At 45.4% G+C, this 14,710-nt stretch overlaps 1 protein-coding gene across 9 annotated transcripts in view; it reads right to left on the bottom strand.

The window, feature by feature from the left end:
• Window positions 1-14,710, bottom strand: part of KCNMA1 (potassium calcium-activated channel subfamily M alpha 1) — a 736,798-nt gene that overhangs the window by 362,655 nt on the left and 359,433 nt on the right. For all 9 annotated transcript variants that reach the window (XM_073793410.1, XM_073793411.1, XM_033841924.2 and 6 more), the window contains exon 3: window positions 861-922. In XM_073793410.1, coding sequence (XP_073649511.1) covers window positions 861-922 — 62 coding nt within the window. The remainder of the gene's footprint in view (window positions 1-860; window positions 923-14,710) is intronic.

Raw genomic sequence — 14,710 nt, 5'->3', positions numbered from 1 at the left:
CTCCCATTTCCCAAATGCTGTCAACTTCAAGCTTGCGACAGAACATTTGGAACAAATGATGTACTGAGGGGGTGACATGTGCAGGAACCAGGGCAGAACTGGCTGCCACCTAGCAGCTCCACTCAGTGCCCCCTTCTGCCTCCTTCAAAGCCTTTTCTGTCCATGGCTCAGACAGACCCCACCCCAGGCTCACCCCAGAGCACCAGTTCACTCAGCCGGCGCCCCAGGGGTCTCCACGAGTGTCCACTATAGGAAATCTCAGATGGCCATGGGCCTCCACCTCTGGGAGTCATCACAAACCCCTCCATCCCATCTCCTTACCTTCACAAGTCAAGAAGCACCAGCCAGTGACGCTTCAGCTGAATATTCAGTTGGCAGGCACAAAGGACAGCATCAGGCTTTCTATGCTGACTTCCAATAAGAGTAAAGCTTTGGAAACCCTCACAAGAAAAGGATCCTACCACCACGGCAAGAATGCCTCAGACCCTCACCGACTGGACACCATGACTCTCTCAGAGGTTGCAAATTCACACCAGAGCCCTTTTGACCTCTTGACACCTTCAGTGCAAATACCGCACCAGGAAACAGCTATTTGAAAATCAGTAATACCCAGGGAAAAGGTGTGATGACCTCAGATTCCTCTCCCGCCCTCCTAGGCCAGCGTAATCAAAGTAAGTCTTCCTCGTGAGAGCTTGCTTTCCCATTCAGAAAATCCGCACAGACAGCCCTGCCTTCCTCCAAAAGCCTTCCACACTCAGGAGGCTCTGGCAAAGGTTGGTGTTAAAGGAAATCAACGGATCAATGTAAAGGCTCGTGATGGTTTGAGAAAAGAGGGCAAGACAACGTATTTGAATACTCACTTTGACGAATCTATGAAGTATATTACAAGTGCACCAATGCTGAGAGCAAAGACTAACACCACCTGCAAAAGAAGAGAAAAACACCACCAGTTAAGGGCTGAATGCTGCGAAGTTTACTTATTTATTTTCTGGACACACGCAGCTGCAGCTCGGAACATGGTGTTTTCAGGGGCCTGCTTGGCAGTGTCGCCCCCTTGCTGCGCCCACATACTACCCTGCGCACGGCTCCTCACCTTGCAGTGGACAGCAACCTCACTGCTGGCCAACAGGGCAGCAGGGGAGACTTTTGTATCCCTGGGCACTGGGGTTTCATCTGGCCCTGTTACCTCAGGGTCCAGCTTCTCTGCAGCTGAAGTCAACACACTTCAGTGAGAAAAAAGCAGGTAAAAAAACTGCAGTGATACAATTTTTCATATTATATGTAACCTAGGCCCCAAAGGAACTCAGAGACAGGGACATCAATTTTTAACAGCTTTGCTGAGGTATCATTTACATACCATAAATTCACCCATTTTAAGCGTACAATTCAATCAATGACTTTGAGTAAATTTATCAAGTTGTGCAGCCAGCAGTGTCATCTACTTTCAGAACATTTTCATCACCCCGGAAAAATCCCTCCTGCCCATTAACAGTTAATACCTGTTCCTACCACCGACCCTAAACAAACACTAATTTACTAGCTTACTTTCCGTTTCTATACAAGAAATATTCATCAAAAAGCACACATTTGGTGTCTGTCTAATGTCCATATATGCGCACGTAGGCATATTTATATTCATTGCATGAACGTGTGTGTGCGCATGTGGTTGCACTACTTCTCGGGTGTTCTGGAGACAGTTTAGGCGCAGGAAGCCAAATGAGGTCATACGATTGGCCAGGTATATGACAACGTTCTTCTTCTTTTCACTCTTCACTCAAAATCACCACTGATACAAAAGACAGTTTTGGCATCTCCTCCAAAGGATACCTGTCACAGTAAAGTCCATCAAACGAATATGCAGCACATGAGGCTGACGCTGACACTTCTGTCCTCACTCCACACTCTAATTTCTTTATTTACTCCTTCACAGAGGAGGCCAGGAGTGCAACTAAAAGGAGGTACAAAAATATAAAAGACGCCAAGAGCCAACAACGAAGCTTGAGAACAAAACATAAACACCACCATTACACATAATGCCAGGGGGCAATAAATATCTAGTAGACGTGCTAATATCCTAAAGGGACTGCAGGGTGAAGGGTGTGAGAAGTGTCAGCCTCTTCGGCATATCTTCAAATTGACATCCCTGTGGCACTGGCTGGCGGATAGAGGTGAATCCCGATTTATGTGACGATTAGGCATGATGGAGTCGTGTGTGTGTGTGTGTGTGTGTGTGTGTGTGTGTGTGTGTGTTCACATGCACGTGAGCCAAAATGGCTGATAGAAAATGAACTCTGCATACCTATTCACTTGAAACACTTACAAAATTCCATGGAGTTACATCCATTCCATGGATGGTGGGTACAAAGCAGACAACTGACAGCTGAAACAACTGGATATTATAAAGGGAATATGTGGCTTCATAGCATCTGATGAATTCCCCTTATGAAAGGAAGTATTAAAACAATACACCACCATGGCTGATTTTATTCTTCCATTGTGTTTTAAAAACTGAAACGGGCTCCAGCTGAATCCAAGGAAACTCCTGCAGTCTGTCAGTAATTACCCTCGGCCCAGGGCTAATGCCCCTGGCGGGTTCACCTCAGTCTCTGTCCTCACACATGCACTCATTCATTCATTCATTTATTCATTCATTTCTTGCAAAGTTATACACAAAAACAAACAGAAACATCAAGAAGCCTCTGCTTTTCCCTCTATTATCTGAATGAGGCAGCAAATCAAGTAGCTTAAGATTAATTTTGATCTGTGCTATTTCTGAGACATAAGCAGTTAGATCCGGGCCCTGACCTCATTCTCAAAATGCTGCAAAGAGAAGGGGTGTGGCCAGATCAGAGGGGAAGGACCTCTTTTTCATTCATAAACAGCTGATGCAAGACTAATCTCTGGCAATTTGGCTGTGTGTGTGTGTGTGTGTGTGTGCATCCGTGAGTGCAGAGCTTCTCTCAGAGCGGGCTGTGCAGGCTTAGGCCATTAAAGCTAGAGAGAAGATGAGGGCAAAGGATGGGGGAAAGGGGAGAAGAGAAAGGGAAAAGAAAGGGAAAAAGTTCTTGCACACCGTATCTGCATCATTCTGAAATGGGCTCAAAAATCTAAGCTCTCCTGCCATGATGATGACTTCCCAGCATCGGAGGGGACAAAGTAGCTGACACTAATGTGTCCCAGCTGCCTCTGTGATGGGGAGTAATGTGCAGCTTTAAGCGAATCAGCCAGTGACAGGAGGGGCGGCCTCTTGCTCTCTTCAGATGCAAAGTCAAATAGCAGCATCGCTCTGACAGGATAAGGGAGGGAGAGAAACCCAGGAGGAAGATGACTCCACAGTTCCCAGGAGCTGAAGGTTCTGAGGAGTGGACCTATTCTTGTGTCCACACGTTCAGCTGCAAGACTGTCAATGGGGTACAGGGTGTCCGAACTGTCCCATCCCCATCCCCCAGCCACCCGCCTCCAGGCACGAAATGATCAATGGGGTGGGGGAGGATCTGCTTCTCAGTATGGAGGCCACCATGCCTGCGATTTTTAAACTTGCTAAATGACTCTTTATCCTGTCAGTCTTGATTACATTGTCAACCCAGATCGGGTGCTGCAGATAAGGAATCAATCCTTTGGATCTGGCCATGAAAATAGGAATCCAACAGATGACTCTTCTACAGGGCCCTCGCAAAGGGCTAGTTCTCTCTCATCTTGCATCTCTCATCTCTATCTCTCTGGCAAACACCCCACTGTCTGAGAACCCTACTCTAAAAATGAAAAACTTCAGTCCAACTATACAAAATGATTAGATTTGAGCCTAAGTGGTAATGGTTACATTACAGAGCAGCCCCAAATAACCACCTAAGTATTTCACATTTGCTATGCACAAGGCCCTAGGAAAAACAAAAGGAAGAAATCCACTTGGAGTCATAAAATACGCTCTTTTTCTGCAGTAACCCTTACATAGATGAGTCCTGTGCTATTATGCAATTAGTGCTCAATTGTAGGGTACAGGTAGAGTCGATATATAGTAAGATATGGACTAGATGGGACATACATAAATGGAGGAGCTAGGGAAGGGCGGGAACAGCAGAGGTTCTTGTCTCAGCAGCCACTCCCTTCTCAAAGTGTCCCTTCTTCCCACGTGCTATGGCTACTCTAATAACCCTTCATTAAGGGGGAGGGCCGCTGGGAATCCTTCCGTGAGCAACTACAGTCCCAGGGACCAGGGGCAAGGCAGCAAGGGACATGGTAAGATGAGACCAAGAAAAGAGACCGGGAAACACTCGCCATCTAGCAGCTGAGTCGCAGAACACCCCTAACAATGACCAAGCACTTTACAAAGTACTGTCGCAAACGAGAGTGTGTGGACACCGTCTGACACAAGGGATGAGGTGAGCAGTCCCTCTCAGCGCACCCTGTGCCTGTCATGAGAGCCCGGCCAGCCTTCCTAACTCTTCATAGCCTGGGTTCGCCACCTCACCTTGGCTACCCTGCGTAGTGCGAACTGCCATATTCTTAGGTTTACTGCGAACACCTGTACGCTGTGTGGTGGTACTGAGTCCTGAGTGATATTTATAGAGCGCCAGATTCCTAAAAACAAAAGCAGTTTGATAAATGTCATTGGAACAATGGTGCCCGTGAGTCATCTATTTTCAAAACTCTAAGATCAGACATGACATGTGTTTGTACAGAAGAATGCTAGGTACACAGACACACACACACACACACACACACAGTATACTAAAAGAATGCCTGTCCCCAACACCTGACACCAGAAGTCTGATGATATGGGACTTCCCTAGCAGTCCAGTGGGAAGACTCTATGCTTCTAATTCAGGGGGCGCAGGTTCCATCCCTGGTCAGGGAAACTAAGACCCACATGCTGGGCGGCCAAAAAAATAAATAATAAAAATTTTTAAAAGCAGGAAAATTATATAAAAACAGCAGTCTGATGATACTTGGTGAGCAGAGAGGAGAAAGACACAGCCATCTTCACGATGGAAATTCGAGCAGACCCTGAAAACCTTCCAAATGTCTTGGAAGGTTCAGAAAAATGCACAACAGTATGGCGAAGCACAGAATATCCTCCCTCAGGTCACTGAAGCTCCCCAAGGAAAAGACAGATCCATTGATGCGATATGGAGGTGAATGAATCTGGAAAGCTGGCTCCTCTGAGATACTGCCTGCTCTAGAACCTGGTTTCAAGCTTTCGGGTTTAGCCCCAAACGCTTTCAAACCCACACATAAGGCTACATGGGCCTTCAGACATGGATTTGGAGCAGAGGGTCACAAAGGTTGCTGCCACTCAAATCCTATCCCCTGAGGAGCTCTCCTTAAAAGCCCTCACCTCACCAGGGGACCAGATAATTGAGAACTGGGGTGAGGGGGAGGCCGCATATCTCTATTTTTAACAAGCTCCTCCAGTGAATCTGATGTGTGGCCAAGCACGGGGAGTCACTGAATTAAACCCATTAGAGAAAACCACTTAGCTCAAGTCAGAGGTTAATTTACAAATGTCGCCTTAACAATTAGCCCATTAGAACACATGTATGAGGCCTGCACGCTTTGAGAATCGTGCTAGGAGTACTCTCAAAAATACAGAGAGGGGGATGAACTAATTCCCTCCTGAACGGGTTTTACACATTCTACTCAGCTCACCGCAGAACAAATGACCCTACTTAATGATTCTGCACGTTTGATCAGGGCCTAGCCAGCTACCGGCAGCAGCGACCCCTCAGAAAATGAACAATTTTTGATATAGGATCCCAAAGGCACATTACTTTCTTTTATTGAGGTATAATTTATACACAATAAAATGCACTATATAAAAAAAAGACATGAGGACTCCCAAGGCCAAACAATCTGGGGATGGTTTGTTTATGAGAGAGAACATCATTCCAGCATCCAAATTATAACGTTTGGTCTGGCAAATTGTACAACTCTACAATCAACCTTTATTGAACTCCTCTGCTTGAGGTCCAGAGGGGGAGAGAGGGAAATAGAAAACTGAAATAGCTAAGTCAGGCCTGATCTTTGCCCTCAGCTAGCATGGAATCCAGAAGTTTAAATTACTCAGGAGTCCTTGTGAATTTTATAAATGCTACACATATAAATAGACACTTCTGAGAAGTCCAAGGAAGGAGGGGACCTAGAAATAACACCACCGCCATTGCAAACTCCCACAGTGGAAGAGGAAGAGGAGAATGGAAAACCAAGGAGGAGGAAGGGAGAGTTCCTGATGCTCCAGGTCCACCTGGCTGGTCCAGGGAAGGGCAGACACCAGGTGCGTGGGGTGGCTGGCACGTGGCGGGGAGAACGCGGGACTCCAGTAGGGAGGCCCGCCTGGGTTTGAATCTCAACTCTGCCCCGATAAGCAGCATGCTCTTGAGCACATCACATAATGTCTCTGGGACTCAGTCTCCCAATCTGTGAAATGGTGGGATTAGAACAGATGCTTATCCAGTGGGGACCTTGATAGGTTACTGTAGACAGTGAAAGATGAAAACTGTTTGGCTTGAAAAGGCAGAGCTCTTTTATGCCAACTGTGTGCCATTTCTGCATAATTATAATTCAGCACGATGGCAATAAGCGTGTGTCACTGATCTGTGTCAGAAAGGCTTGCTTCTTTCATAAAATCACAAGTGTGCACTCCATGGGCACTCGGATTCAGAGTCTGCGCTTCCAGTAGCACAGTGAGTTGCCCCTGTAGCTTTTCATCTCACAAAACTAAAAACCTAGACCCACCAGCTGCCGCCTCCTGCGTCTGTGCCTCAACTGTGCCATCGCTACAGGGCACTGAGTGGTGGTCTGACACAGCCCCCTCTCCTCCTACCTCGGTGATTCACTAAAAAACCTATGTTTCTGCCAGTTTTACCCCGAGAAGCTCACAATGAGTCTCAATCTTTTCTCAAGGGAAAAGGGAAAGGATTTCTTTTTCTTCACTATATGGCAAGATTAGTAGTATGTTTTTCTCATCCCCGAACTATTAGCTGTTCTCAATAGGAGAAGACATAATTTTGCTACCAAAAAAGGTATTTTTGTTATCCTAAATAACAAAAGATTTGTAAAGTATAAAACCAATATTTTGACAGCGCCATTTAAACAGCCAAATGTCCCCTAAGTTTCCAACCTAACATTCTGGTGCATTACATTTGACTTACGTTAAGTGCTTACACAAAAATGCCGTAAGTGGATTCACTGGAAACCAAGACTCCAAACAATAGTTGAAGTGCAGATGTATTCAAGATGAAACAAGGAAAGGAGAAAAAAGGAGCTTTCAGCAGTTGGTATTTAGAATTATAGCATTAAAATAAAATACATGGGACTTCCAGATAAGAGTAAAACAGTGCTTTATTCAAATGTAAGGAAGCCTAGTAAAAAATGCCTGTGAGAACGTGTGTGTATGTACAGCTGATTCACTTTGTTGTGGAGCAGAAGCTAACACACCATTGTGGAGCAATTATACGCCAATAATGTTAAAAAAAAAAAAAAAAAAGAATTTCATTGGATGAATATACTGATTGGAGTATATTCAATCATTATAATTTTTAAAGTAATAAAAGAATATAGTTACAAAAAAAATGCCTGTGATTCTGTGGGCATTCAAATCTGGTGTTTCCAAAAATGCAATACTATAAAGCCACACTCAGTGTAGAATGGACTGGATTTTCAGGACACGTGATATAAAATGGCGAGGACCCCCCCTCAATCGCTGCAAATGATTTCCATGGCTTTTGGTACGAAGATAAACATCCCTGACACAGCTTAGAAGACCCTGAAAACTCTGGCCTTTTTCCTCCTCTCTGGCTTTATCTCACACTTTCTCCCTCTCTAGACGCCAACTAATGGAAATTTCAGTTCTTATTTACCGTGTGCACACCCCCCCAACCACCCAACCACAGGGCCTTTGCACAAGCACTTCCTTCCTCCTGGAAGACTTACTTCCCCTCATAGACTATCCATCCTTCAGATCTCAACTCCACCATCACTTCCCTGCTCACATAATACAGGAAAGTCCCCCACGAGCACAGTCTGTACCTTGTGGCACTTAGCACAGGAGCAATTTTACGTTTCTTTGTGTAATCGTTTGATCACTTCCCCTCTCCTCCACTGGACTGCATATTCTGTGAACACAGGGTGCATATCCATTTTTACTCATCATTAAATTCCCAGGAGCTAGCAAAGTGTCTCGATCAACATTTGTTAAATAAATAAGCATATGGAGAAAAGACTGGAGAAGGGGTTTGGAGACTGGGTGCAGTGAAAGAAAAAGAAAGCTGGAAGGATATGAACCCTCACTGAGTGGGACTTCAGAGTTTAAATCCTTCCCTGTGATGGTAGGATCCAAGGGACCCCTGCTGAAGTGGAGCAGGGTTGAACATCACTGCAGTCAGGAGGACAAGGATGGGGGACGCACAGGGGCCGGCTAGCACATTCAAGTGCACAGACTGGAAGCTGATGGCCAGAGGGGCCTGGAGGTCGGTAGATGACACCAGCAGGGAGAGTAGACAGAATGGGGATTTAGTCAGGTGGCAGGGGCCTCAAGAGAAAAGGTTTTGCACAGGATGGAAGAGGCAATGGAGGGCCAGAGTGTCCAGTGATCCCTGGGCTATGGAGAAACAAGCCACCTCCCTACAGAGACGTGAGGGAAGTTACAGCTCTAAGAAAAACAGGTTCAGTTGAGATGGGAGATGTCAGGAGTGTTATGTGAAGAGGTTGAGAATTTAGATTAGGTTCAGGACTAGGAATCTGAGGCAACAAAGGGAAGCCCAAGTCCTGAGGGGGCATGATACAAAATAATATAAATATAAATGCATACATGGGACATGAATATATATACATGTACGTACGTAAACACACACACACAACAAAGAACACAAAGACAAACGAACACTCTGCTAATTAATCACAAATGCTGGACGTCTGTCAATATTTGTTAACCAACTACATTCCCAGCAATGTGTCTCTGTCCATTTTCAAATTAGGTAGTAATTTCAAAATTACTATAGATACAGAGAAGCCCTGGAAAATAATAAGGCTCCTCCTTAGTGTACGCTAAGAACAAGTTTATTATAAACCACGCATCTGCTGGTATACAGACAAATTAAGTACAACAGTTGGCTTTCTGGAGAGGGTGGAGGAGAAACTGACTAATACAAATAGATACGGAGGGTCTGGATTCTGCTTGGTTTGTTACGTTCCTCAAAGAAGAATCTGGGGTCTGAGTTATAAGTCAACTGCCTACTCTCTTCCCCTCTGAGGATTCATGTTGAGTGTGAGTTGTGTGAACTTCTGCAGGTTAGTGTCCCCAGCTGTCACAGGAGGGTCATCTGTCTTACATCCTGGATTTCATCGACCATGCTCATCTCATGCTGCACAACTTAAAAATACAGAAGAGTTCCATGTGTTCCTCTAAGGTCTAAATTTTTTAGAACTGAAATAAGAAACTGAAATGATGGAAAGCAATAGTAACATGAAGACAGAAAATTTTCCCTAAAACTTGTGTGCTTCCTGAGAGTTGAGGTTTAATGACACTGAAATCTTAGGCCACTGCATCAAAGAATTTTAAAGGTTGATTTCTGCATATTTTAACCAATGGCATGAAAACCGCTGCCTTGGCAAACAAGACAAAAATCTTCCATTTGAGGTCTAAAGTTGGAAAGACCTTTCCTGTCTAATTACTGAAAAACCCAGGGGAAAACATTCCATCAGCTGGTGGAGCTCCCAAGATTGCACCTAATGAGCTTTTTCAGAAATTGTCTGGTTTAAGTGCATGTGAGTTTGGCCAACTGGACTGTTAATTTAATTAGGTTCCTAGGATGAGAAAACTTCTGTGGCACTGTCAGGTCACCAGTTGCCGCCTGTTGTCACCAAGGTTTAAATTTATGGCCATCTTTGCCCTACTTTTCAAATTTTGCCAGTTCTAAGAGTATATTAAAGGGAAAAATGGAATTGAAAGCTGGGACTCAAATAGCCACCTATACACTCAAGTTCACAGCAGACAAAGGTGAGAGCACCCAAATGTCCACTGACGGATGAATGGATAAACGAAATGGGGTCTGTACATAGAGTGGAATATTATTCAGCCTTAAAAAAGGAAGGAAATTCTGGCACATACTACAGCACGGATGAACCTTGAGGACATTTGCTAAGTGAAATAACCCAAACACAAAAGGACAAATACTGTATGATTCCACTTATATGGGGCACCTAGAACAATCAGATTCAGAGAGGCAGAGGTAGAAGGGGGATTGCCAGGACCTGGACGAGGTGGGGATGGAAAGATATTGTTTAGTGTGTATAGAATTTGTTTGTTTTTCTATAAAGAGCTGAATAGTCAATATTTTAGGCCACAGGGTCTCTGTTACAACTACTCAAGTCTGATACTATAGTGCAGTGGGCCCCAGCCTTTTTGGCACCAGGGATGGGTTTCATGGAAGACAATTTTTCCACGGACTGGGGGTGGGGAGGTCTGGTTCAGGCAGTCATGCGAGTGATGGGGGGGGGACAGTTCAGGTGGTAACGTGAGCGACGGAGAGCAATGCGGAGCCAGATGAAGCTTCGCTCGCTCGCCCGCCGCCCACTGCCCACCTCCTGCTGTGCGGCCTGGTTCTTAACAGGCCGCTGATGGTTCGGTCAGTGGCCCGGGGCTTGGGGACCCCTGCTATAGTGCAAAGCCAGCGGAGACAGCACATAAATAAATGGGCATGGCTGTGTACCAATAAAACTTTATTTACAAAACCAGGGAAAAAAAGAATTTGTGCTAATGAAAAGGAAACTGAAAGTGATGATAGTTGTAAACATTGCAAATGTACTTAAACCACAGAATTGTACACTTAGAAATGGCTATAATGATAAAATCTTATTTTATGTGTATTTACCACAATAAAAAAAAATGGAAGAAAAATTCTGAGAACCTGCAAGTGGAATCCAGCAGTATATATTTCAAATCTCAAATATAATCACCTTTTCAGAGTGATACAAATATCTCTCCTTTCAATAGCAGTTGCTACCTCCAAGAAACTTGTATTACATACATGTGATTCTTGCCTCTCTGGGATGTTTGATCTTACCCCTTAGTTAATTCGAATTTCTCCTTTAGTTTCCAGAATCTCTCCCCATTTAGCCATAGACACCTTATATGAGTCCCCACCTTCCCCGCCCCCTCCCATCCTCATCTTTAACTGATGCACAAAGTGGGCTATGACTTTCTCAGGAATCAGGGAGCTGACTGGAGCCAGAACCTACTTTGTCTTCTGGGAACTGTAGCTAAAGTCCGAGACATGATTGAGAGTTTTTAAAAAATGTGCCCTTGACCACAATAGAAAAAGAAAATAGGCTTCCCTGGTGGCGCAGTGGTTGCGAGTCCGCCTGCCGATGCGGGGGACGGGGGTTCGTGCCCCGGTCTGGGGGGATCCCGCGTGCCGCGGAGCGGCTGGGCTCGTGGGCCATGGCCGCTGAGCCTGCGCGTCCGGAGCCTGTGCTCCGCAACAGGGGAGGCCACAGCGGTGAGAGGCCCGCATACCGCAAAAAAAAATTAAAAAAAAAATAATAATAATAACAAGAGTGTGCCCTTGGCTTGTAACCACTTTAAAAACACATAACAATTTCCTCTAAAAGGTAATGGACTAGACACAGGGCACTGGGTCTCCAAGTCTAAACCTCAAGGCCAAGCTGCAGTAATGACTTGGTCACAGGCCCTCGGTGTGTTAGTGGGACCCTATAGTCACACCTAGAAACAACCTAAAATGTCCTTCTTTTACAGTAATGATTTTGCGGCCAAAGGGGTGGCTTTTAAAAAGGATTGGCATGCACCCTAGAAAGTAGTGCATCAAAGCCCCTCAACCCCAAGGGAGTTGGCTAAAGACGATGAACAGCCACTGAACTGCAATTACAACATTGACACGAACACTGACCAGGCTTCAGAACCCATTACCCACCCATGCTAGGCGTGGCCACTGATATGCACGACTTGGTTCTGAAAGCATCACACTGTATTTTCTCCTTTGTAGAACTGACTCCTGACCATGACAAATGGGTTGGCGTTGGCAAACACTACCTGGGCTAAGAATGAAACTAGCAAATACCTTTTATTAAGGTCTACAGCCGAGCGAAATCCAGGTCTCCAAAGAGAAGGCACTAGATTGCCCACTTCTGATCTCTCTCCCTCCTTCCCTTACTCAGAGGAAAAAATATATATTCTGTATATTTACCATTGAATTCTTACAGACAATCTACCCTTTCTGAAGGAAGTAGAAGGTTTCAAGAGATAGCATTCCTCATGCTCACGAATTTCCACTCCCACAGCTGGGAAAATCACAAGTCAAGGCATAAACCTCAACATGGATAACTATGGATGGGATGCCCTGAGTGATGACTGGATGTCCATCAAACACTGCACCACTACTAATTCAGAAAGGCTGGACCACAGCCCTGGCTGCCACCGCACTCCCTTCATGGGTCTCCCTGTCACCCCATGAGGATCAGACGCTCACAACGCCGCAAAGGGTGACAGGAGCTCAGGCGAACTAGAGACCAACAGTTGGAAAACCACAAGCTCCATTTCACGGGGCACATGCTAGGGGGTGGGGGGACGTGAGCATCGCCAGGTAACACAAGCTGGCCCGCCTCTCAGCCTCACAACTACTCTGGGAACAGAAGAGGGCTGTGGAATGCCACGTGTCTTTTCAAGGCCATTTAAAATGAGGAACAGTGTGTGTCTGACGTTCAGGGCTGCTTTAGACTTCAGACTAGGTACAGAGTTAGCCCTTCAGCAAGGCAGGGGCCAGAAAATGTGCGAAGGATGATTTATTCCCTATTTTTAAGAGCTTCGAAATACTGATCAAGGAGAAAGCAGAACTGAGGTGCATGTCCTTCAGGCTTTTGCATGGGTTTTTCAAGTTTTCGGTTTCCATATTGGGAGAACCAGCACCTTCTCGGGGTTTGCGGGCTCTGTTGTTATAATCCAGCAACGCACTTCTTTTTTTTTTTTTTAATTTATTTATTTATTTTTGGCTGTGTTGGGTCTTCATTGCTGAATGCAGGCTTTCTCTAATCGCGGCGAGCGGGGGCTACTCTTCGTTGCGGTGCGCGGGCTTCTCACTGCGGTGGCTTCTCTTGTTGCCAGAGCACAGGCTCTAGGCACGCGGGCTTCAGTAGTTGTGGCACATGGGCTCTAGAGCACAGGCTCAGTAGTTGTGGCGCACAGGCTTAGTTGCCCCGCGGCATGTGGGATCTTCATGAACCAGGGCTCAAATCCGTGTCCCCTGCATTGGCAGGCGGATTCTTAATCACTGCGTCACCAGAGAAGTCCACCAGCAGTGCATTTCAGCCCCAGCCTGATCACCAGATTCCCCTCTCCATCCACTCCGTTCACTCCTCTGAACTCCCCGTTCCTTTCTCCATTCCCTCATTCACGGCACCCATCTGCTGAGTGTCCACTATGGACTCGGGGTTGAGCTGGAAGGGGATACCGAGCTGGAGAAGAAGGCCCCTGTTTTATACAACATGAAGGCCAGCTTTCATTCTTGTGCAAGGCAGGATGACAGATGCCAAGATGAGGTTCCTAGCATCGAAAGCCTTTTGAGACATTTGTGCCCCAGCCTAAGAGTGGTTCTCAACCTTGAGTGCACATCACAATTCTCTGCAGGGCCTGTTAAAACACAAATTGCTGAACCCATCCCAGAGATTCTGATTCTGTGGGACCCCGAGAATTTTCATCTCTAACAAGCCGGTTCAACGACTATATTTTGAGAAACCCTTGCTTTAAAACCCTCATAAAATAATGAATAAATAAATAAATGTTTATGTTTTCAGGATATTCTTTCTTTTTTGAATATGGATGGAAAAACATCTTAAATTGGTTATTTTAGGTATGCACTATTTGGACAAATTTCCCTTAAAATATCTATAAAAACATACCTCAAAGACTTCTGGAAGGAAGAAAAAAATTGGCTAGAACTCTTTATCTTGAAACATTATTCAAAACCATTTTCACACTCTAGTTTGATGTGCTAGTCAATGCCAGCAAGATTTTTTTTTAATTAAGTTGACATATCTTCCCCCATAGAAAGCTACCTCATGAATTTAGTATATGATGTCACTACTGCTAATAAAATGATTAAAACCCCCATTTCCAGGGGCTTCCCTGGCGGCACAGTGGTTAAGAATCTGCCTGCCAATGCAGGGGACACGGGTTCGAGTCCTGGTCTGGGAATATCCCACATGCCACGGAGCAACTAAGCCCGTGCGCTACAACTACTGAGTCTGTGCTCTAGAGCCCACAAGCTACAACTACTGAGCCTGCGCACCTAGAGCTTGTGCTCTGCAACAAGAGAAGCCACCACAATGAGAAGCCCGAGCACTGCAACAAAGAGTAGCCCCCACTCGCCGCAACTAGAGAAAGCCCGCAGGCAGCAACAAAGACCCAACGCAGACAAAAATAAAGAAAAATAAAATAAATTTATAAAAAAATACCCATTTCCAATATGTAGGCTTAGATTTCTGAAGTCCTAGCTCCACCCAGGATTATAGATTTGTAAAGGCTGAGAAGACTTGGTTTCCAAAGATATCAACAGTCCCACAAAGGGAAGATGGGAGCTCATCAAAAAACGATTTTCTTCATTGCCGGAAAGAAACAGTGTGAAAGAAGAACAGTTGCCAACATGGCTTCCAAAAACAAAGGAACCAAAGGCCATGGCTCTGCCCATTTTCCCCAGACATG

This window comes from Tursiops truncatus, chromosome 16 (genome assembly GCF_011762595.2).
Source record: "Tursiops truncatus isolate mTurTru1 chromosome 16, mTurTru1.mat.Y, whole genome shotgun sequence".
Taxonomy (NCBI): Eukaryota; Metazoa; Chordata; class Mammalia; order Artiodactyla; family Delphinidae; genus Tursiops; species Tursiops truncatus.
This window is presented reverse-complemented; position numbering and strand designations above follow the sequence as displayed.